General features: G+C 41.8%; 1 protein-coding gene across 2 annotated transcripts in view; it reads left to right on the top strand.

Moving 5' to 3' along the window:
• Positions 1–25,842, top strand: part of LOC111142547 (protein tyrosine phosphatase, receptor type M) — a 769,091-nt gene that overhangs the window by 536,623 nt on the left and 206,626 nt on the right. For both annotated transcript variants that reach the window (XM_022495809.1, XM_022495810.1), the window contains exon 14: positions 13,335–13,467. In XM_022495809.1, the coding sequence (XP_022351517.1) occupies positions 13,335–13,467 (133 nt within the window). The remainder of the gene's footprint in view (positions 1–13,334; positions 13,468–25,842) is intronic.

The following is a 25,842-nucleotide window of genomic DNA, read 5'->3' as shown; positions in this document are numbered from 1 at the left end:
TAATATTAGCAATTTGATGGGTTCTCCTTATATGTCTTTGAATAATTTCCATAGACACTGGTGCACATTTATGTACATGTATGCAAGCACAGACACGCATGCGGAGACCTCATCAAGAGTGGGCTACCTGTGTCTTTTAGCCAGTGCAGGGGCTTAATAGAGAGAATTTTCAGATTTCTACCTTGTTTCTTCTATGAGTAATAAGGAAGTTAAAAAATACTTCTAAAGTAGGGTCATAGAAATCATATAACCATTTTATTAAATCAAGTTATTCTCAATGGTTTGAAATATGTTGACATTATCTAATTACAAGTTTCCTTCTCTCTCTCTCTCTCTCTCTTTGCCCAGACCATTGTCATTGTTCTCCAGCAGAAATTTTGGCTAGTTTAAAGACTTCTAAAACAAATTCCATATATGATGGTGAAAAATGGTCGATAGCTACTTAATCATTCCAAGTATTGAGTTCATAACACTTTATTCTTGACAGATACTCATTTCCTGTCTCTCTGATATGTACCCAGTTAACTTCCTTGTCATTGATGGATATATATTTCACTTCTTCGGTGCTGGAAATATAACATTTTGCCACTAATATTTATTTTCATGCTCTTTCTTTCTATTAATCTCATTTCATCATTGATGAAAGTTTGGTCAGTGAATTTACTGGTAAGGACTTTGATCTGTCATCAGCATACTGAGAAAACACTTCTGTGTACTGGCTATCTCTTGGTGTGCTCAGTGGAACTGGTGTTCAGACATGTTCCTTCAGTCTCGGGATATTTTCTGGATGCCTATGGAAGGTCATCTGATAGTAGCTGCAGGTGCCTGTTTCCATCATAATCCCCTTACTACATCCTGGGGAGCAGTGGAGGAAAGACCACAACACTGGGCCTGTTGTCTTTACTTACTTCCACTTCCCCTTGTTTCTCTTGTTTCTTTCCTTTTATATCCTTTGTGCTCTCCAAGAACTTCAACATAAATGGGAGAAGAATAGGCAAGTTATGAAAATAGTGCAATTCAGAATGTGATTAATCGTGAGAGATCTTTGATGCAGTAAAGCTATTCTCATATGTAGTGAGGATAAATAATAAGATACTAGGCTAGGTCATAGGAGCACCAAAAAAAGTCAAAACAGCTTTATCTCAAGGAACTCATGTTAGCATGTGATACAAAGAATTTACTAAAATGACTGAACTGGAAGTTGAAGGTAAGTTCTATGCAAGAGGGGTTAAGCAAGGTTCTATAGTCATTCAGCAGGACAGAAAATACTTCCTACAAAGCAATCAAGAGCTATATTTGGGCTAGGTGACCTTTGAAAGATGGGCGTGATTAGAACCAATGAAAAGTGAGTAGGGGAATGGAGAAAGAGTGGCAGGAGTCCTGAGAAGGGAAATACTGGATGTATGGGGAAAACTGAACATGTCCATTGGGTTGGAACGTAGATAAAGGAAAGCATTTTTTAAAAAGGACATACAGTTAGGGGAAGGGGTTGGAGCCAGCCCACGGAAGGCCTCGATTACCTTTTGAAAGAAGTGTTAGGAAACTCTTGGGTTTTTTGTTGTGTTTTTAAATGAAGGCCTCGATTACCTTTTGAAAGAAGTGTTAGGAAACTCTTGGGTTTTTTTGTTGTATTTTTTTGTTGTGTGTTTTAAAAAGAGTGACCCGATTAGAGTAATTCTTTAGAAAGACCAATATGGCTGCAGTATGTGAAAGAGACTGGATGGGATGTCTACATGGAAGTCAAATACAAAAGTCCAGAAAGAAAATAAGCCAGGTTCATGGCAATGGGAATGGAGAAGAGATGAAGAAAGTATAGCAATTTTTTACCTTTCAGAGATGGGTAGGGTGGTAAGAACTGACCTGTCTAATGACAAGTAACTCTTCTTCAACCCAAGGATAGATTGAGTAAACCTCCTTTAAAATATATTTCATTCTCATGTGCTGAGGGTCAAAACGCCTTACCAAGTGACCACTGTGTTAAAAGCACTGTGTTAAAAACACTTACCAAGTGACCACTGTGTTAAAAGCATTGTGTTAATCACTAGAAGTCAACTGTGGATAAGAAATACTCCTTACTTCTGAAAAGCTCCTGTGGAAGACTATATCAGGGTACCTGCTGGTCTGCTCCATGGTTAGATAAATGATCTGAATCCCTTGTCTCTTTTTACATTGTCCTTCTTTCCTCCCCTGTTGGTCATTTGTGTTTCTTTTCTTTGATTCCTTTCCGTGTTTCTACCTTGACCAGTATATTGTGCTCTGCAAGTCATTCCTCTGGTTCATTTCTAAGTAACATGAGCTGTATTACCAGGCCTTTCTTTTCTAAACTTAGGCACAGGAAGTCCTATGTCCTCATATATTTATCCTTATTCTTTCAGGATTTTAATTTTCTCTGTTGCATTTTTCTGTACTACTGTTGTTTGCTTGTTTTCCTTCTTCTCTTAGGCTCTTCTCTTTACACCTGACCAAGATGATTTTTAACTTGAGTCTTGTCATTCAGAGAGTTAGCAGTAGTCCCCTAAGTTTGCTGTGTTAGTCGGGAAGATTCCAATGCAGTGAAACAGGAGTGAGCTTCACAGACATGCCTGGACCCAGCATGTAGCTCCTTCACTTTGCTTCTCACTGTCAGGACAAGCTACTTATCCTGATTGTTTCTGCTGCCTTAGTTTCTTCATTTGTAAAATGGTGTTGATTACCCCTCATGGTGAAATAGTAAATAAAGTTATATGAGATAACTAGCACATAAAGTAGGACTTCCAAAAGGTCAGCCTTCTTCCTTCCTATGAAATATAGTAGTAGCACCTGGGCACTCGTGGCATTCCTTAAATTCCTTTGCAATTAGGAATCTCTTCCAATCTCTACTAACTGTGGAGACTCATAAAACTAGGGCTTGATTCCATGAGGTTTTGCCTCTTAATTGTGTAAAAGAATCATTTAAAACAGTACACTGAAAGAAATTTGCTAACTAATAAAGTAAGATATCAATGTATCAGAAAGTGTTTTAAAATTAACAGCCCAATTAAATATTTTTCTTATTCTGCCATTGTCTGTGAAAACCTTCCTCACAGATATTTAGGAGCAATGAGGTTCTCAAGTGAGATTTTTTTCTTCATGCTGTGTACGGAATCACCTAGGGTGTTACTTAGACATTCCTGGGTCCTACCTTAGACCTTTGATCTTGAGTCCCTGGAAAACCTAGTCATCTTTATGTTTCATAAGTTCTCTCCAAATGTTCTTAAACTCTCTATGAATGGAGAACCTCTGTTCTAGAAAATATTGAACAGAATGACACAATGAATATGTCTTGTTTCTTAAAGAACTCTATTGTTTAAGGAAAAGCTGTATGTTTACTAAGTGAGTATGGGGGGATTACATGACCCCGCTCCCTCCTTGATCCCAGGAAACCTCATTACATTTCTGAGGGTTATCTTTTGGCCGTGTGAACGACATATCACATTTCTGCCTTCAGTTTGCTAGACTCTGTACATTGTTTGAATCTCAAAAATACTGATTCTTTTAGTAAGCATGTAGACTCTATTAGGTGTACTCACTTCTAGGTAAAATAGGGAATGAACAATTTTAGGCGGCCACAAAAGCTACAAGGGGCTTTGACAAACATATACACAAAGAGCTACTTCTTTGTGCAAGAAGCTGTAGTGATTCTTTCTCCCAGAGGAATGATTTCTAAGAGCTAAACATAAGCTAGCTAGACCGTGACCCATGACACAAAGTCTGAAAAGAAATTAGAGGGAGGGGCGCCTGGGTGGCTCAGTGGGTTAAAGCCTCTGCCTTCGGCTCAGGTCATGATCTCAGGGTCCTGGGATCGAGCCCCGCATCGGGCTCTCTGCTCAGCAGGAAGCCTGCTTCCTCCTCTCTCTCTCTGCCTGCCTCTCTGCCTACTTGTGATCTCTGTCTGTCAAATGAATAAATAAAATCTTTAAAAAAAAAAAAGAAATTAGAGGGACAGCAGATTTTTATTTTAATGCCCCTAAACTTTAGTTTCAGACAAAACTCACTCTTAACAGGAGTATCCTCCAAAAACATCCACCGGCATTCCCTTCATGGATTATTCACTTTGTATGAAAAGTGAACACAGCTGATACCTTCTTATTGACAAGTTGTTTCCTCATTTTATGACTTGACCATGATTTGAGAAATGCAAATGGAAAAAATAAAGCTATTTCATCAGAATAGTAACAGCACTAATAATTCTCTTGAAACTTTTAGTGCCCCGATAGTAAGTGATAAGGCTTTGATAGATCATCTTCCACACAGAGTGTTGGCCACATCAATAAATGAAAGCAGTAACTGTCATGAAATTAGAACAAAAATAAAGAAGTAGATTAATTTTTTAGAGACGGTATATATCAAACAATCCAGTATCTCAGTTTTATATGAGAAATTATATTTCTGATTATTACTTGTAAGCCGTACGCGTTCTGCATGCCCTACGGTGGAAATTAGGGACAAAGGAAGATTTATAAATTCAAAAGCATAATCAGGTTACAAATAATACATAAAGTGTGAGTGTAGATTATTCCAGAGTAGTTGATTGACTTTGCATTCCCAGGAAGAAAAACAATGGTATGTAATTTAAATGAAAAATCTTGTAGATGTTTTGCCATTTTGTATAATGTTAAAGGGACAGCTGAAAAAACTAAAAACAGACTGCAAGGAATTCTAATTTTCTGTACAAGACATGAATGAGCTGTCTCATGGTCCTATTTAAAACCAGGGTGTTGGGGCGCCTGGGTGGCTCAGTGGGTTAAGCCGCTGCCTTCGGCTCGGGTCGTGATCTCAGGGTCCTGGGATCGAGTCCCGCATCGGGCTCTCTGCTCAGCGGGGAGCCTGCTTCCCTCTCTCTCTCTCTCTCTCTCTGCCTGCCTCTCCGTCTACTTGTGATCTCTCTCTCTGTCAAATAAATAAATAAAATCTTTAAAAAAAAAATAAAAAAATAAAAAATAAAAATAAAACCAGGGTGTTGCTATTTTTAAGAAAAAGAAAAGAAATCTACCTCTGCAAAAGGTAAAACAAAACAAAAGAACCTATGAAGATTAATTAAAATAGCTTTTGTGTCCAAATGGTCATAAAAAGACTAGCGCAAAGTGACTGAGGCTTCCTCAGTTGACGCTTGAAAATATCTTTCAGAATCGGAGCGCTGGGGAATGAGCTTGAGGAAACCGTCATCTTACAAAGGTCCACAGCCGCCATTTTACTTTCTGCTTTTATTTTACCTCGTGTCTCTTCTTGTAATGTGTCTCGGCCTCCTCAGTTTCTCTTGTCAGTGGTTCCCCTGGTTGCTGTCCCCAGCGTTTTTCTCTCCTTGACCCTCAAATACTGAGAGTGGTATTTTGGTGTTTGGTTTGCCACTGGAACCTTTCACGTGTAGTGGGAATGAAGCATTTTGTTGCTTGGATTCAGTTCAAAGGTCAAACCCAAACACACAGTTTCCCCGGCAGGAGACCAACCTTGTATGTCCATAAATGGCAGTAGCATCCAGCCAGCGCTGGGCATCTGAGACCCAAGCACACCTCTGTGCAGCTGGTGGGGTGCCTTCTGTGAGCCCCTTGTCCTTGCCTTTCAGTTCCACTCACCCCTTTAGATCAGACATTGAGCTCCCAGCCCAGGTGAGGCAGTCGCCTTCCCAATGGTCACCAAATGCCTGGCCTCACCGCCCCCCTCCACTCCATGAGCTTGTGTAATACTACCCACGTACTCCTCTCAAGGCACAGCTCCATTATTTCTTTCTGTTCCTCCCTTCTTATATTCAGTACAGGCTGTTCTAGCTGGTAGGCAAAGCCAGGAAGCGAACCATAAAGCCTCAGTTTCCCATACCTCTCCTCCTCTACTCCCGAACCTTCACCTGGACTTCAGGCCAGCTACACGAGGATCTAATCACAGAGGTGTCTTTGTGCTCTCTGCCTCTCTGTCTTCGCTTATGAGGCATCCTTCTATTGGAATCTTCCCCTTCCTTCAAGCCCATTCATATTCCACCCTCTGGAGAGGAGCCTTTCCAAACCTCCCTGTTCACTGTCCCCACAGTGGGTTCTAGAGCTCACCCATGCACTTCATGTGGCTTCTGGTGTCAGGCCCTGAAGGCTGAGGTTCCAGTCTTACTCATCTCGAATTCCCCTGCAGATACAGTTACAGCACTTTGAGCATAAAAGGTACTCGGTAAGGGGTTGTGACTTTGAAGATTTTGAAAACCAATACTAGCATTAGCCCATGATTAGGATTGCCCAAGCAAGTGTCCCTTCCAGAAATGCTTCCACCATCAATTCCTGACCACTTTTCACATCCCTCCCCACCTCTGGGATATAACTCTGAGTAGTGTCATCCTCTGCCTTTTTCTCCTCCTCTCCCTCTTCTTCATCCTAGTTATGAGGAGTGAGGAGGGGGCCCTAGATCTCTGTGCTCCTGGATAAACCCACAGCCCCTACCCCAACCTACACATTTCCCCATTACAATCTGGATTCATTGCAATCACATCAGCATTGATTGCATTATGCCTTTCCCAGCAAGCCCAGGTATCTAGCTCTCCCTCTCCCCCTCAACCTTCACCCCTATACCACTCAGTGCATCCCTATCTCCTTTTTCTGCTGCTCAGAAGCCTCTGTGTCCTCTGAGACTGGAGGTTAGTCACCGCTCAATCCCATACATCTACAACCTCGCCCGTTCTCTCTCCCACTGATATCAGCAATTATTTCAGAACTTCTCCTCTCTCCCCAAATTACTCTCACCTCCTGCCTCATGCACAGTCATACCTGTCCATCTTGCTTCCTCTGTCCCTGGGAAACTGAAGCAATCAGAAGAGCCCAGTTAAATGATCTACCACGAGACCCCCACATCTGCTTACCTTCAGTCCGCTGTGCTTGGGTGAAGTCTCTGTCCTGTGGCTGAAGGCAGCCCCTCCCTGAGCACTGGCGCCCTCCCTTCCTGCCCCTCCAAGGAAGGACACTGCTCCGGCATCTTCTTTTCTCTGCTGCCTCATCAAAATTTCTCTGTACGTTCTCCCATCTTCAAAACAAATACACTTCTATTGACCCTTACATTCTTCTCTGGCTTGTGCACACTGTTGCTTCATCCTCAGTCTGTATGCTCGCTGACCTCCTCCTCCTTGCTGCTTTTCCTCCTTCGTCCATTGGCTGTTCCTTTTTGTCTCCATTAGTAGTTCCTCCTTATGACCACTCTCCCTCCATTCACCTCCTAAGGGCCCTTATGCAGTCTCACGGCTTTGAATACCATCTTTTTGCTTACAACTCCCACATTTATGACTTTGATTTACCTGAATCTTTCCCCTTTATTTCCACCTGCCTACCTGATGTCTTCTTTGGATGGCTGATACCTCAAAATTGGCCCCAAACCCAACTCTTCATTTCCCTACCTACATCCCCACAATGCTCCTCTCACTTCTTCACATTTCAGTCAAGGGCAACTCCATCTTACTCAGGATCAGCCTTCCAGGCTGGTTGTTGTACCAGCACCCTCTACTTCCCGTATATGAGCAAATGCTGGTGCCTCAACTGTCCAGATACACCTAAGGTTGACCTTGTCTTACCACCTCCACTGCTATAGTCTCATCCTAATCTCTTGCATGGATTATTGTAATAGCCTCATCATTGATATTCCTGTCTCCACCATTGACCCACTATGGTCTATTCTAACCACCACTGCCAGCATGATCTGAACACACAAGCTAGATCACGTCACTCCAACACTCAAAATCCTCCCATAGCTCTCCCAGGCGGAGAGAAAACCCAGTCTTCCCAGTGAACTATGGAGGCACCCCCAACCCTGACACAGTGTCCCACCACTTCCCCGGCTCAGTCCACTGCAGGCCCACCTCAGTATTCCACAATCCCATCTTGTACCTTTTAACGTTTTCTTCCCTTTGCCTAGAATATTCCTCCCTGAGTGTCAGTGGAGCTCCCTCCCTTCCCTCTTTCAGGTCTCTGCTTCTTCTCCAATCCCCTGTCTTCAAGCTGCATAGCACCTGCCCCACTCTCGAAGCCCCCCGCCCCCGCCCCAATATGTGGGTTTCTCTGCAGACCAGCACTGATTCATACGTGCTGACTGTATTTGTTTCCGTCTGGCTCTGGCCTTCCCCACCAGAATAGAACTTCCATGAGGACAGAGGTTTTGTTAGACCCATTTGTTTACTGTTGTATTCCTGAAATAGTGCATGGCACCATTGGGGTACTCAATAAAATCTTGTAGAATAAATCAAGAATATTGCTCATTTTCTCCAACATTTAGGGACAGCCTAGTACTGGTCACCATTACGCAGATGATCTGGGCAGCCAGGCTGTCCCTGGGCTATGCCTAATGTTCACTTTTCCTGTCAGGAAGGCTTCCTGCTTTCTCAAGGTGAGGCCATAGTGGTGTTGGGGCCACCGCCGCTGCGGTCAGTAGCCCCAGGCAGCCATGATGACTTTTGTGACCTTCTGAGCTTGCGTCCTTGGGTCTTCTGGAAAAATTTCTGCAGCCAGTTCAGTAGTCAAAATTGGGCCCAAACCTCAAACCAGTGGCTGAGCACTTCATGTTCTCGGCCTGGCGTGTGCTGTTATTTAATTTAACAACAGACACTAGGCCAAGACTCACTATTTTCTGCTAAGTTGGGAACCCACCGAATACAGCATTGGATAAAATCATTCCCTTTCTTTTGAGGGTTTTCATGTGAGATGTTGTATCTGTGACCTTACTTAAAACAAGTTCACTGGAATATCACTCTTTTTAATTTTCTTGGTCGTTGAACAAAACAATCACCCAAAGTCATCACTAGGAGTTAGTAGAGGGGGCATCTGTGAAGATTATGCTCTACAATTTCAGCAGAATGTCCCCCTCCATCTATGAAATGTTTAGCTTATTCATCATTTTAACAAATATGTTCAAGCCTAGATAATACCCCCTATTAAATGCATGCGTTTGAATAGATTCCCTTTATTTATTTATTTATTTTATTTTATTTTATTTTATTTTTTTAAAGATTTTATTTATTTATTTGTCAAAGAGATAGAGAGAGCACAGGCAGGCAGAGTGGCAGGTAGAGGCAGAGGGAGAAGCAGGCTCCCCGTGGAGCAAGGAGCCCAATGTGGGACTCCATCCCAGGACCCTGAGATCATGACCCTAGCCGAAGGCAGCCACCCAACCGACTGAGCCACCCAGGCATCCCCGAATGTATTCCCTTTAAAAGGACCTAAATGTACAGTAAACTCTAAACAGAATGTGCAGCAGAAGAGGGGGAAAAAATGCCTTTCCACAAAGAATTAGAAATTATACCAAAAAAAAAAAAAAGGAATAAAAGTTCATACCATTAGAAACCTGGCAAGAAAATAACAAGACAGAGGGGAAAATATGAAAACAACTCTTTAGCCAAGCAGTTTGTAAATTATACTATTAAATTCATAGATTTGTTGGGGGGGGGCGACAAGCTATCAGTTATAGCCACATTCTGTCACAAATTATCGTCTGTCCCAGGCTGACAGACAGCTCGCAACTGCATGTTTCCAAAGAAACAAAAGTGGAGAAAAGAGCATCCGGTGGAAGGGGGTCATAAAGATGTCAATTTCCGGAAAGGCTGGAGGGGCAGGGCAGGCAGACAAAGGCAGGAATGGTGGGTACCCAGAGTGAACTTGGAATTAGTGACAAACACCTCCGTGAGATTATCTCAGTGGGGTGACTTACTTATTCCATCCCAGCCTGTATTTGCCTTTGTTGTTGCTTCCCGGATCAGCCCTAAACCCGGACATTCCAATCAACCCCCTCGTCCTGGGGCTGTCATCGTGATCTGGTGGCGGTGCCCTGCAGCTGGCAAAGGGAGGGTCGCTCACCGCCAGCCCAAGCCAACCCTCCTCTCCTTTTCTGAGCTGCTCTCCCATTCTGCATGATTGCCACCATAATCACATTGCAGCTGTGTCCTGCAGAGATAGAACATTTCATTTTCTTGACCTGCAATGTGAAATGAGTTAAAAGTAAGTGCTAAAGAATGAAAATACTGAGCTTATGCTAGCTGAATAACAATGGACTTGCCTGCTTCCCAAGGGAATGAAAGGCTCGGAGGGGGTCTCTTTTCCTGTCTCAAAGATGGGTAGAGTATTCCACCAGTTCTCATAGGACACAGGCAAAATGTGGGCTAAAGTGAAACATAACCAGTTGTTTTTTAACAGAAGCAAACGTGACCGTTAACAAGACAAACTTCCCTTACTGAGGGTTTATGACGTACTGTGTGTGTGTGTGTGTGTGTGTGTGTGTGTGTGTGTTTTAATGTATTTCAGTCTTTTAGGCTAAGAGAAGTCTTTCTGTATTTCTTTCCCAAGTGTTGTACTTAATGACATAATTTAGTTACAAAGAAATTCAGTGAATCAGTTATTTACAAAATATATTTTGGCCATTTGAAATCTACTAACTGGTGAGATCAGTGGGACCGCTCCCAGTATGCCAACATTTGGAAGAATAAAGCCAATTTCATTTTTTTTTTTTTTTTAAGTTACAAAAGAGGGACGCCTGGGTGGCTCAGTTGTTAAGCAGCTGCCTTTGCCCAGGTTATGGTCCCAAGGGTCCTGAGATCGAGCCCTGCATCGGGCTCCCTGCTCTGCGGGAAGCTTGCTTGTCCTTCTCCCACTCTCCCTGCTTGTGTTCCCTCTCTCGTTGTTTCTCTGTCAAATAAATAAATAAAATCTTTAAAGTTAGAAAAGAAATCAAAATTGGAAAACATAGCCCCCTTTTCTCACTTTTGTGCATTTTAAATTTTTATTTTAAATGTTTTTTTAATTTTCATCTTTTTGTAGCACACATTTTATCTTTAAATCTTTCTTAGCAATTTATTTAATGTATCAGTATCTTACAAATCCACCATTCAGTTCCAGTGGCATATTAGAGGGGTATACATAAGATGTAATTACACTAAAAAATAATAAACATTAACAGTCTCAATGGATAACTATTGTGTGGGATATTCATTTAAATAAAGTAGCAGGACTTCCCCCTGAAGTCATCAGAAATAAAAACTACCTAAAACAGGATACACAGAAGGATTTGTATTCAGTAAGGTGTGATTTTTACATCATGATGGCTCTCATTATAATTGTCTCTTTGATTGGAACACACATGTGGATGGAAAGTCACCTTCTTTTTTTTTCTTTTTACACCATGAAATTTATTTCATGTATAGATATACATGTGTGTACGTAAAGGGGATTGTGTATGTATTATATAATACATGAATATATGAGGTTTGCATTAAATATAAATACTACTACATGTGGATTACATAATGTATATATAGCTAGGGGTTGAATTATATCCCCCAAAAAAGATGCATGGAAGTCCTAACCCCCCCAGTACCTCACAACATTATCTTTTATTTTGTCTTTTGTTTTTTTATTTTTGACATTTTCTTTTTTTTTCTTAATTTAACTTAATTTTATTTTTTTTTCAGTGTTCCAAGATTCATTGTTTGTGCACCACACCCAATGCTGCATGCAATACATGCCCTCCTTAATACCCACCACCGGGCTCACCCAACCCCCCACCCCCTCTCCTCCAAAGCCCTCAGTCTGTCTCTCAGAGTCCACAGTCTCTCGTGGTTCATCTCCCCCTCCAATTTCCCCCAACTCACTTCTCCTCTCCATCACCCCATGTTCTCCGTGTTATTCCTTGTGCTCCACAAGTAAGTGAAACCATATGATAATTGACTCTCTCTGTTTGACTTATTTCACTCAGCATAATCTCTTCCAGTCCCGTCCATGTTGATGCAAAAGTTGGGTATTCGTCCTTTCTGATGGAGGTGTAATACTCCATGGTATATATGGACACCTTCTGCCTTGTGTGTCTCCCCAGTCTTAACCAGCTTCATCAGGCAAATGGCCACAGATGGGTTCAAGAGGCAGCATTTCCTATAAAATCTTAACATGAGGGGCGCCTGGGTTGCTCAGTTGGTTGGGCGACTGCCTTCGGCTCAGGTCATGATCCCGGACTTCCAGGATCGAGTCCCGCATCGGGCTCCCAGCTCTTTGGGGAGTCTGCTTCTCCCTCTGACCTTCTCCTCTCTCATGCTCTCTCTCACTCATTCTCTCTCAAATAAATAAATAAAATCTTTAAAAAAAAAAAATCTTAACATGAATAACTTTTGAAAGAAATGTAGTTTATATGTTTCCAATGGAAACAGATGGAAAGTGAGAGCTTGACACAGTTTCCCTGTGATGATTCATCTAAGGACAGTCTCAGTCTAGAATGCACCAGATATAAGGATGGCTAACTTTTTGAAGAATCAGGTGACGCACGAATGGAAAACCCAACGAGAGGGTAGAAAGGGCTGGTCTCAATATTCAATTTTAATTACATTTTTTTACCAAGAAAATTCTAAGGCAAATTTGGACATAAAATTCCTACTTTCAGAATGATCTGTCCTGAAGCCCTAGTGAGGGTGGTGGCACAATGCCTCGGGTGCTCAGCATCATCACATTCTGGTTAAAAAGGGTAGAAGCCCTTAAAAAATAATGGATTCTGCTTAGTGAATTGAACGTTACATTCCTAATATTTTTTTTTTGTCCTGAACTCATTTAGCAAAGGAAATGGATATTTCATCAGACATAGATTTGACATTCCATCACATTATACCATAAACAGGACAAACGGTGTTTTGGAAATGGGAAAGTGGGCACACAAGACAGTAGCCACTGGAAGGCTCTGGTTATCTCATTTAAACAGATATTAAATGTGGGTGCCAGTAGTGTGATCATCAGCTGCCTCCCACTTTGTGAATAAATTGCTTAGAAGGAGTCTTTTGCCTACCAGATGTGACCTAGATTCAGATTTCCAAAGGCAGGGGGAAAATCTCTATTGTGTTAAGAAACAATTGCTGGTAAAATGCGTGGTAAATGAGCTTATCTCACTTTTCCAGGTGTTTGGGCTAATATGTTATGGAATTACTGCTTCACTTATGAAAAATAATTGAGGAAGATGTTTCAGCAAATCAAATTTGGATAAAGGCTTAGGATAGCTATTGTGTTGTTAGCAAGTTTTTAAATGGCAGAAAGAGCAAGGAGCCAACAGAGATAATAAAATACAAAAAAACTGTTTGAGAAGAGTCTCTTAGAAAAGGGTCAGGCGTGGGTGTGCTACCCAACTTATGTTATGGTTTTATAAAATACTGAAGAACAGTATGAACAATTACCTTCCTTTCAGTGCATATGAAAGCTGTGGAAAAAAATCAAAAGCTTGTCTGTCTGCTGGCTCTGATAAGTCTTACTCTGTTAAACGCAGCAAAATGTTTAAAAATGTAACATCTTTATTCTCTTACCCATCGTCTATCCTTTTTCGTTTCCTTCCACCTTTAGGAGCCGCCACCCCGAAGCCAGTCCCAGAACCCGAGAAGGAAACAGACCATACCGTCAAAATTGCTGGAGTCATTGCTGGCATCTTGCTGTTCGTTATTATATTCCTCGGAGTTGTGTTGGTGATGAAAAAAAGGTGAGCTCCTAGCTATTGCCAGAAATGCAGTTCTGTCCCATTGTTTGCCAAGTTGCTTCATGCATGTAAAAATACTCAGTTATTGAATTGGTTTTGAAGACACACCTGTGACCCTAATTGTTCCTCTTTCTCATCTAGGCTTCAAAGTTATGGGACAAAGTTCAGAGTAATGATTGTGGTGTTGTATGACGATGCCAAGCATATCATGCCAAGTTAATGTAAGACAATGTGTCTTCCCACACATTGGTGCATAAAGTTCTGCAGAATCTTTAAAGACATTTAGTAATCAGGAAATTTTTAGTGCTGATTACGGATGTATTAACACATTTGCTGTTCTCAAGGACACGAGAAACGAGAGTTTTCCTTCTCATTATGATGATCACGGTGATGACCGAGTTTATCGAGCCCGTGTTATGGGCAGGCAGGCACCATGCTAGGGGCTTAATCTGCACGACACCATGAGAAAGAGACTCTTGAAAAACAGCCTAACAGGAGCATAGCTCATGGTATGACCCAGGACAAGAATAAAGCACGTTGGATGTTGTCGGATTGCTCTGTTTAGTTGAGGGGTGGCCTGGGAGAGGGGAAAACCCTATATGGCTATAATAAGCAATCTTCGCCTCCCACCTTGAAAAATATACAGTGCCTTTCATGTTGTAGAAACGAGTAAGAAATTACTTAATGGTACAGTGTTCAACTTATATAAAAATTATCAACATAAAAATATAGATAGTGATATCTTAATAGCTTAATTTTTCCCAAACAGTAATAATACTCAGACCTTAATCCTTTTCTCTGTAGTTTAAAAACAATTATAGGGTGGGAATAAGGTCATGGATGGTAGGAGGTGAGGATGGAGAGGTCAACAAAGCAAAGTGTTGAAGGTCTGGTCTTGTCTATCATCTAAGGAGGCTGGACTTGGTCCTGAGATCCACTGGTGGCCTTTAAAAAGCAGGTAGTAATGGGATGTCATTGTAATCTTAGAAAGTTTGCTCTGATGTTAGGATTGACCACAGTGAGGAGGGAAAAGAACTCAAGTCAGGGGGAGCAGTTGCATGAAGAGGGATAGCTTTAGAAATATTAGGAAGTAAGTTTTAGTGGCGATTTGGAGGCAGAAGCCCAGGGAGAAGCAACAGCATAAGAAGAACCTAGTTCCTGGCTGGGACAATTTAGTGGTGATATTACCAATCAGAAAATGTGGAATATGGAAAGTAGAACATATGTGGGGACCGAAGATTGGAGAGGTAGGTGGTGTACTTTTTTAGTTCACTGTTCCCGTGAAGTTCAGTGGAAACTTCCACCAGGCAGTAGATGTGCTGGAGCGGACTTAGAATAACACTTCCCATGGTCTGGCCATCAGCCTTTGCCAAGCTGACGCCCTGGGTTTGGATGAGGTCACTCAGAGTCCTGTAGAATGAGAAGGAAGTCAAGGATGAAGAGAAAACCTCGGGTAACACAGCATCTAGGGGGTGAGTTCATATCCACATGTACACACATATGTATGTATCTCTTCTTGCTTTGTCCTTCATCTGGTGTTTAGCCTTCGCTCTGTCCCAGCCACACGTGGTAGTAATGGGCCCCCATCATTTAAGCACTTTCTTCCCACCTGTTCTACCACTTCAGTTCCTTTCTTTTTTCCACTGATCATTTAATTTCTCTCCTTATTTTTCTTTCCATTTTTTTTTTCTTCTGATGAGTTCTTTTAAGATCCACTCTTTCAGTGGGGCTCCTGGGTGGCTCAGTCAGTCAAGTGTCTGCCTTCAGCTCAGATCATGATCCCAGGGTCCTGGGATCGAGTCCCATGTCGGGCTTCCTGCTCAGCGGGGAGTCTGCTTTTCATTCTCCCTCTCCCCCTCCCTACCCCTGATCTCTCTCTCTCTGTCAAATAAATAAAATCTTTAAAAAAAAAAAATCTACTCTCTTAGCAACCATTAAATGTGCAACCCTTTGCTGTTAACTGTGGTCACCACCCTGTGCATTCGATCCCATGACCTATTAGTCGTGTAATAGAAGTCGTTTCATTTTTATTCTTTTTTCTTTTCATTTTACTTTTCTGCAACTTTCTTTTCCTTATCCTTCTTTTAGTCTTCTCTAGTTATTTGCCTCTTTAGTTCTTGCCTCCTCCAAGTCTCTCTCTCTCTCTCTCTTTTTTTTTTTTTTGGTTGTTGTTTCTTCTTACTTCTCCATCACCTCTTAGGCATTTTTCTCCTGAATGCCCTGCCTTGCTCCCCACCCCAGTGTTGATGCAGATAGCATATCTGTGCTGCCAGTGGTTGGTCCCATTCTTTTTTTAATACTATTCAGTATAAATCTGAAGCAACACTAGGCCTTTCCATGCCTGGAAATACAAACTAAACAGTTTGAAGAGATTTATTTTTAGTTGAGGGAATAGGTTGGGTTCTTGTGTCTTCTGGCAAACTCTCTATGAGGAATAGCCTGAGACTACTAATCCAGTTGCCCTTGTGACCTTAGCTAAATGTCATTTCATCCTCCAAGGATCTATTTCTGCTGGATTAATTCATTATTCTACCTAGGTCTCTCAGGTAGTCATGGAGGTTATGTTATAAATTATGCATTTGAAGACCTTGCCTACCGTAACATATGGTCTTGATACAACATTAGACTAAATACCAATAACACATATCAAATTTACATGATTATTTACTAAGTTCTAATCTGAAAAGGGTTGTTTTCACAGCATGTACCACTTTTGTTTGTGCTTTTTCTGAAATACAGACCGTGCTCTCTGTAAAGTAAATTTGCCAATATATCATGCCTATAAATACAAAACTTCTAAAATTTAGACCTGAATAGTCATGTGGTACAAATTTTCATATTCAATAGGAATTCTTAAGAAAATTCTAGTTGTTTGGGGTTTTCTCTAAAATTTTAGTCCCAATTTTAAAAGCTGTATTTTTAAATCGTTAAAACATGATATTAATCATGAATAAGTTGTTGGAGTATCACTGACATGTAATAAGCCACATGGTTTGGTTAGAAGAACACTGAATTGTTTTTTTTAATGAGGCCTAATTGCTGTATAACATTACATTAATTTCAGGCATACAACATCACGATTCAATATTTGTATGTATTAACTGATCACCATAATGAATTTAGTTACACCCCTCATGACCTTTTGACCCCCCCACCCCCACTTTGCTCACCTCCCACCACCCCCAGAAGAACACTGACTTTAGATTTGGCATTCCTAGACCTGTATTTTAGCTACGTTTGTGGTTCTGAACTTCTCTGGGCCTTAGTGTCCTCATTTGTAAATTGAGAAAATTATACTGGATGATCTCTGTCCCTCCCACTTCCAAAATACCAGGTTTTCTCTATGCCACAGCCTCTGATGACACTGTATGTGTGCTATTCTAGAAGTACAGTGGGCGGCTCATTGCTGTGTTTTGTTATTTAAACAAAGCCTGTAGCTCTTTCAAAGGTTGTCTCGGTTTGGTCGGCTCAAGTCTGAAAGCGTGACTCGGTGACCCACTTTTAGCCCTGTTTCCCACCGTGAGACAGGAGGCCCTCAGTGAAAAGGAGGGAGCTGGGAGGAAAATGAAAACAGGGAAGGAGGGAGAGGGAAGGAGAAGAACTGCCCCAGGTGTGGGGTTCTGTATGTCATTAGTCATTTTCTCTGGTTAAAGCCTGATGCTAATCGGACTTCAGTGCCGTTCCTGCACTAGCTCGGTAGCTCCCGGTGCTTCTGCCCACGGCGCTCGGCGTCAGCCAACGCGGCTACCTGTCGTTGGTCATAAAGACAGACTGGGCCCAGGAGACAGTGTGGTGGAATGTGCTCATCAATATTTCTGGAAATACAATGGGAAGTCTGTCCTGCCCAGGGAAAGTCACTAGTTACCGTCCGTGTGTGTCAGCATTCCGGCCAGGCGGGCCTGAGCTCCTGAGATTCGAGGGGGGGGCGGGGGACAGCAAATTTAATTGGGAGGCATTGCTAATTATTAGCTTAGCTAAGATCACGTTGCTTTCTGAAGGACTGGCCTTCTATAAAAAGTAGCTGCTGAAGGTAGGCCTCTGGGAGAATGGGTAAAAGCTGTTCAGCTCAGGCTAACTCGTGGAATTCTTTGACATTGAGGCAATAATGACTAAAAATGGAGATAACCATCAGTTTTATTTGGCAATAATGTTTTATAAACCTATCCCAGATGAATGACTAGTTGTTATTTTGTTGATGAATATTAATCCGTTTGAGCCTTGCTTGGACTAATAATATAATATGAAACCACCTTTTCCTTAAAAACTGTTAAAAAACCTTTACATTTATTTTCACTTTATCTGATAAGGAAAGCAACTTCTTATTATTTTCTCTTTTCCAAAAATATGTGTTCTTTTGAGGGTGCAGTGTTTTGATGCAACAAATGTTACGAAAGGGTATAAGATGGATATGAAATTAAAGTTTCATAGAATCATAGGACGATATACAATTAACTCTTGAACAACGTGGGGGTGAATGGCATGGACCCCCCTCACACATCCAAGTATGAGGGCTCTCCCAAACTCAACTTCTGATAGCCTACTGTCAATTGATAACATAGTCAATTAACACATATTTTGTATGTTGTATGTTTTATATACTATATTCTTAGAGTAGGCTATAGAAAAGAGTGTTATTAAGAAAATCATAAGAAAAATACATTTATGCTACTCTACTGTATCGTGGGAAAAAATACTGTGTAAGTGGACCCACACAATTCAAACCCATGCTGTTCGAGGGTCATTTGTATTCTTAAATATAAAATAAGTTGAGCAAGAGATACTTAGTGTTTATCATTTTTTATCCATGTATAATTAAATATATTTGTGAAAATGAAAATACCTGCATTTTCAACATTTTTCATAGGGAATAATTTATCTCAATAACATGTTTGACAGGATTTAGTATACAAGCACCATCAATTTTACCCTGATTAATTATATTTACTATTGTTTCTAAAATTGCTATAGATCTTTTAGAAATTTGAGGACATTTGTATTAATTAGAGTAATATTCCTGTTTCAGCTACTGTGGTAAATAGAAATTAGAGAAGTTGTAGCTCAATGAAAATAATTAAAGAGATATTCATTCTTGGCCAAAATAGCAAATGTTAGCTTTTCAACTACATGAACACCTGTTTTAGGTAAACGTGACTATTTTAATCCTGAAGCACAATACCTCTACCTCCTTTCCAGAACATATTTTAAACAAGTGTACATTTTGCAAATCTAGCACCTGTCATTAAATATTTAGAACCTATTCTATTGTATTTAAACAATACTGGTACCGAGAGAAAAATCTCAGTAAAAGTAGGAAGTATTTCTGAAGACATCATGAAACAAAAAGATAAAAGAGAAAATTTGATGAAAGCCCAATTTTCAAAGAGATGCCTATAGTATGTGGCTGGAGGCAACTTGACATTATCTATAGTTCTTCTGCTATACCTATTGACATATGCGATAGGAAATTTTTTCCACTATAGCTCAGTGCGAGCTGTATGTGGAAAATGTCTTAAGTCTGGATGCTCTGTTGAGGGTCTTGTTTCAAAATCCCATTTTCTGGAACCACACTGAGCGAGTCTTACATAGACATTGCTTTCTTATTATTATTTAGAGTATGTGCAGCCAGATAAAGAAGAAGATGCTGAGATTTTTCTGCTCTGAAACATGCTTTGGCATGCAAGGAACAGGATAGCTGGGTACATAAAGAAGTATGGATATGTCACCCTAACCTATCAATCAGCTAATATCCTTCAGTTTTCTAGATGGAAACTGGATGGGTTTGTGGTCCAGAGGTAAGTTAAACAAATTGAGGCCTCCTCTAACCCAGACTTTATGTGATTATCCTAAGAGCTCCTATCCTAGGAGCTACTTCTGGACTCAATCTAATGGTTTGACTCTTATGTTCTATTAAGGGTTCTTTGGGAGCTGCTTATACAGAAGATTTTATTCTAAACAGAAGGGTGGGGAATACAGGCATCAAGTTTTTTATTTTATTTCTATTTTATAAGAGGAAAGTATCAGAAAATGGTAAAGGACAGTCGTACAGACCTGGTCTGAATCCCCGCTCCTAGCTGGTAGCAGAATAAGTGGGGAGCAGTTACCTACCTTGTCTGAACTCAGTCCGCAGCGGGAAGTGTGGCAGTGAGGCTATTGGGTCTTTGGTAGGGCACCACGAAGATTAAGGCAGATAACATGTACACACAGCTGGTGCTTGACAAATAATAGCACAGGGGCCCAGAAGTTTGGAAAGTTGTTTAAGATGACAAAGGTAGTACAGGGTACTACCTGTACCCTACAGGTACTACCTGTACAACTACAGGAAAGTTGTTCAAGATGACAGAGGTAGTACAGGTAGTACAGTGTAAGTCAAGTGTATGCGATTGTTAACTACTCTGCTCCACTGCCTGCGTCCACAGTACTCAACTCAGAGATGTCTCCGGCTCTGTTAAAACTGAGGTGCCTTCTTCGAGCAATTGCTGGAACCGGCACCGTCATCAGCTTGTGGTGGTTTACCATTGCTGTGAGTCTGCAAATGCCTGAAACTCTGCCACCGTGTTTTAATCTCCCTGTTGAGCCATCACAGGAAGAGAGCTAAACTAAAGCTTTCTCCACTTCCATCTTTACAGAAGTGTTTTGTAAATCCTTTCAAGGATGTGTATTTCATGTCAATTTTTTTGAGCCATTGAGTTTCCTCCGGATAATTCACTATAGGAAGGATGCTGCATCCTTCTCTGGTTTGGTGACTGAGAGAACTTTGTTGCGTTTGACAGTGAGCTGTGAACCCAGGGAGTGTTTTATGCCAGCCTTTCCTCCTCAGAGACAAACCCTAGAGTCTGGGAGCGGCACGCAGGTACCAGCAGTCCCAAGGGACAGCTGCCCGCGTGCACGCTCCGTGGCTTACAAGGTGCGTGATCATGGGCAAGCTTCTTGGCTTTGTGTCCCTCGGTCTCCCCAGGTATATATACCAAGGCCATAAGAATAGTACTTACTCGTAAGAATGTTGGAAGAAGAAAACGAGTTCTTACCATCAGAGTGCTAGCCCCAATAACTATTAACTGTATTAGTAATATACATAATCTGCGACGTTAGAATACGAGCAGTGGCTGATTCTAGGTTCAGTGCCCATGCATGAATGCTTCAGAGCTCTTGTTTCCATGCTCAAGAGACAAGCAAGGACAAGGGCTTGTTTCTCCTTTAGAGGGAGTCCACCTCTCCTTTGCCCAAAGAGAACATGGGTAGCAAGGAAGGCAGCTACCAGGAGAAAGCTCACTGTCCCTGTAGCTGGAAGCCAGGCCTTGGTGCAGATGCTGTAGCTGATGGCACGAGGGAAACCACTCTTGGGCCAGACTCATCCAGGAGTGTGTTTTCTGCTCAGACCCCTGCACAGTCAAGAGGAGGGCTGGAATATGGCTTACAGAGAACCAAGCCGAAGTCCTGGGGCATCAGTACTGCTGTTCTTGGGATTCCTGTCTAAGCCCCCAATTCTTCTGAGTGGTCATAGTCTTGGCATTCAACACAAATACTTTGTGTTTCCAAACCTGGGAGACCCAGACCCAATAAGGGGCCGAGTGGTCTGCCTCTGGGGTCAGACCCAAAGGTCAGCATCACTCTCCTCTGCGTGCTGAATAGTGTCATGGGTCTGTTTGGACTCCCTGCCTTAGAGCCTGCTCAGCCAACTCCCTCAATTCCCAGAGGTCAAGGTCAGCATCCAGGGCCATCTGGAGTGTGGACCCTCTTGCCTTGTCACCAGGCACCAGCCCGAATCTGCACACATTGAGCAAGGTGCTTACCAGCCATCACAGGGGACAGTTGTTCTGCTGGTTGGTAATTTTGATGCCTGTAACTTTCCCACACAGCTCATTTTGATCCAAACCCACTAGCATAGCTTCTTAAAAACTTGTTCTTCTGGTCTCTCTTACCTCTGAAGCTCAAGTCTGATGGTACCTAGAAGGAGGTTAAGAAGGGGTTGCACATTTACCACTAGTACTGACCATTCTCCACAGAGGACGTCCCCAGATGGTGTGCGTGGACACTCCTCAGTTCGGTCCCACCCAGCCTGTCCGTGTTCTGTAGTGGGTGTTTGTCGCCATTTCTACTGAAATGACTTCACTTTCTGGTTTGTAGGGTGGGAAGTTCCCAGAGTGTGAAAACTGAGGATGACTTTAAACCCGTCCTCTTGGTTAGGAATTCAGACTTAATGTGATCACTTCTTCAAGTCTTTCCTGCCTTGTTTTGTATCGATGAGTGAGACAATAACGGAAAATACAGGAGAAATATATATACATAGGAGAAATATGCATACATACATACAAATATATATTTTCCAAGCACACCATTGTCTAAACCTGACTTCTTTGGTCAAGATTCCTGATCCCTGTTCTTCTAACACAAATCTAAATTTGTTAATAAGAAATTCTTTTTAATAAGGAAAGGACTTATATCTGGAATTTTTGACTTAGGTTCATTTGTAGAAAATTATATAAAGTTAATTTTTTTAAATATTTTATATATTTATTTGACAGAGATCACAAGTAGGCAGAGAGGCAGGCAGAGAGAGAGAAGGAAGCAGGCTCCCCACGGAGCAGAGAGCCTGATATGGGGCTTGATCCCAGGACCCTGGGATCATGACCTGAGCTGAAGGCAGAGGCTTTAACCCACTGAGCCACCCGGGCGCCCCTATAAAGTTAATTTTTAAAGAGCCTTAATAAACATTACTGAGGTAATGAGGAGAGGAATACTTCTCTCTCTCTCTCTGGCCGACCTCAGCATTACAGACGCAACACTGCATGAAACAGTGTATCAAGGTGAGCAAGAGAAGGCGTGGTTCTGCCCAGTGCCCTCACAGTGTGTCTTTTAAAGTGCCCCAGGGCATCCCCAGGCCCTCTGGAGGTCGGTTTTTGTTGCTATCATTCTCATATGCACTGTTTTCCCATCAGCACTGCTGTGGGAGAACTGAAGTGAAGCTCTTTTTATGGGCTGTACTACAACAAGCAAAACTTGACTTACTTATTAAGTTCAACATATTTCTATTTGTTTGTGAACACAGCACAAAACAGAAAATTGGCAGCAGATGTAGCCCCGGTTGTGATATCTAAGAATGGCCCGGATGCTCGCTCGGGCGCACGCACTTCCCGAAAGTTAATTCTGGTCCCCAGGCACCCGCCCGAATGGCAGAAATCCATCCCGTTGGGTGCTGGGATTTGGTGCTTTCCTTACATTACAGAGCTCACATACTCTCTCCTTGCAAGCAGGCTGTTGAGCTACCCGGGTCCCATCTGTCTTTTCCATTAGAGTATAACACATTAAGGACTGTGGTGTGTGTGTGTGTTTCTAACGGTCTCTGACACCCCACTCTCCTGCCATGCAAGGTGCTCTGTGGTAGTAAGGGTATAGTGTATTTCACAATTACAGACAAAAACTCTTCTTTAATGCAAGCTCTTCAGGGCAACACTGGACTTTGAATTGCTTTGGCTTCTTATTTATTTGAGAGATGTCAATTTTATAATAGCATAAGATATTTTTTAAAGTTTTCCGTGGTGTGGACATTCTGGTGGACAGTTTTCCCTATTTTGAATAGTTTGATAACAATTACTTACATTGTTAATTTGATATGTTAAAATAGTTTAAGTGATTAGGGATATATTTAAATTCAGATACAGCTTAATTGAAAGAAAATAGTTCATAACTATCATTTACTTTAATTGTTATTTATTTTTAAACCACCTCTGAAACACTTTTTTATAAGGTGAGTGCTCCTTTAGATAGTTTTCACAACCAAGACCAATTTAGGCAAAAATTATTATTCAAAAAATGGATAAACAGCTTCAGGATGAATTTCTTTGATACTACGAGCATGGGTCCTAAATAAATTAAAATATCCACTTTTATTAGTCTTCCTTTCAGTGGGTTTACAATGGAAATGTTTAGACTCCTCTCTTGGGTATCCTGCCAAGGCTCTTTGAAATTCATACAGGTTTTCTCATTTCCAGTCCTTTGGCAGCTAACAGCTCTACCACTGCATCCTTGTATGGAATTGTGCCTTTGGGTGTGTGTTTGATAGGAGTTATAACAAACATTGGTTCGCTGTCCTTATGTCAGAAGGAAAACATTAACAGAAACAAAATCAGGAAAGAACCCTTTACTGAACAGATTTGTGTAAGTATGTAGTTACTGGGAACTTTCAAAATGGCCTTCGTTTTTTTCCTGACTCACCTAAAAACTTGGGTGGTGGGTTTGGAGTCAGCACTCAGTCACTGAAGAAATTGACCACCCCTCAAAGAGAATAGGTCCGTTATCAGTGCCTGGTATTCATAGGTATGGCCTTAACCTTTACTAAATGGGAAGGGAGGGAAATCTCAGAAATAGATTAAGATTTTGAAAATGAAGTACTGACATTCCTGACTCAGTGGCTGTCATCTGGGAGCAGTATTGCCCCCTTAGGGGACACTTGGAAATTCATGAGGGTGTCTTTGCTGAGAATGGTTTAATTGAAGTTGCATCTGTGGGTTTGTGTAGTTTTGTAGATAGGATACCTGAGATGTTTCTTGTATAAATTGTCAAGCCAGGGTTGACTCAGAGTTATGCTGTTAAAGGTCACAGTAGGTACAGTTTAAAGGTCACAAGATGAGCCAGGTGAGTAAAGGGGAGGCCCTTGATGAAATGTGTGTGTCTCAGGAAGGCAACTGCTGTCGGCTTCGATCGGGTATCGTATAGTGACACAGATCCATCCCCAGGGAAGCAAGAAATCTTAATTTCTTTCATTAAATCTTCTCATTTTTTTTATTACTGACAACTGATCAATTTCTAAATTTAAATTTAGGCCAAATAAAATGGGTATCTACTCATTAATTCATGATTCCTAATTCTATTTTAAGATTAACCGAGCAAAAGACATTGACAGGACCACATTTTAAAATTCTTTATCACCTGTTTCTGGCTACAGGTATTGTCTTATCCCAGAAAAGGACAATAGACTCCTTGCCCATGCTTCCACTCTGCCCACATTCTCATTAGAACCTATGATGCTCTCAAATAGTGAATCCAGTCCGCAAAGTGTCTTGTGAGTAGGTGGTTCCTATTTGGAAACATAATAACTAAAGCTTCCTGGAGCTTGTTGGTGATGTTGCTAGGTGGTGTGTATTAAGTGTGTCTCTGGTTTACAACTGGAGTCTGTCCCTGCTTTCTGCCCTTAGAAATACTGTTGACTCCTGTCTGTCTCTCAAATCTAGGTTTGAGATCTCTGGACTCTAGATGAGCCTCAGGAAGTAACACCTTTTAAAGTGTTTTCACTGATAAGATTTCACCTAAATCATCTTTCTGCTCTTTTCAAACAATTTCTGCATTGGAAGAGAGAGTACAAGGCTGCTCCCAGCAATGCTTATCTTTGTGGATGGGTTCTTGGGAAGGAAGACGGCCCACACCAACAAGGCCTTCCTTCCTAAGGTGACTTCCCGATAGAATGTGCCTTGAATGCTTGGGTTCTCCTGCTGCTTAGTCCAGCACGGACAACACAGCCAGGAAACGGGGAGCTCGTGTGAGAACAGGCTCTGTGGCGCTCTAACACCATGCATGGCTATTGATTTCCTTATGCTGAGTCTGAGAAGGGGTAATATTTACCAATCTGATATAATCAGAGAATAAGAAGATAGTGTATCTCCCCTATTTCTCCTTTCCCCCTGCCCCAACATACACACACACACACACCTTTATAACCCCAAATTTAAACAAGTTCTGATGCCCTGTAGCTTTGGACCTGCCCCCTCGTCTGGTCCAGAGCATGGTGACCCCGCTTGGTCTTGACGTCAGGCTCCAGTTATGAAAAGGTTCTGTTGCTTTTGTCTGCAGTGAGTTCCAGAGCCCTAGTGGCACATCTCACAGACCTTCCCCCATCCCCAGCCCAGCCACCCCCACCCAGCCAGCATCTAGCACTTTCACAGAAGCCGACAATCCACATCACAGTCACGCCACAGCTCGCTCCCGAGGGCCGGGCCAACCCACTTTCACTCCTCGGCAGGAAATTGCTCAGGTGCCTGAGCTCCACTGGCTTCACTTCAAGAACAATTTAATTTTCTATGTCCTAATTGCTGGTGTCTGAACTTAAATGACCCTCCATTTGGATCTCCAAACAGCTTCTAACTCTTGTCTCCAAACTTCTCCCTAAATTTTAAAACTGATTAAACACACACACACACACACACACACACACACACACACACACACACAAAAGCCAAAAACAAAAACACCTGGACCTCAGCAAGTCTAGCTTATTGAGTGTCCCCTCAAGCAGGGACATACTTGTCAGTATTGCAGTGGTGAGGTCCAGGCTCTGTCACTCCATGGTCAGCCTGAAGTGTTCCTCTGCTGTCCACAGCTGATACC

The sequence above is a fragment of the Enhydra lutris genome, unplaced genomic scaffold (genome assembly GCF_002288905.1).
Source record: "Enhydra lutris kenyoni isolate GAN:26980312 unplaced genomic scaffold, ASM228890v2 scaffoldscaffold8, whole genome shotgun sequence".
NCBI classification, from domain to species: Eukaryota; Metazoa; Chordata; class Mammalia; order Carnivora; family Mustelidae; genus Enhydra; species Enhydra lutris.
The sequence above is the reverse complement of the archived record's forward strand: the minus strand, read 5'-3'. Positions and strand labels throughout refer to the sequence as shown.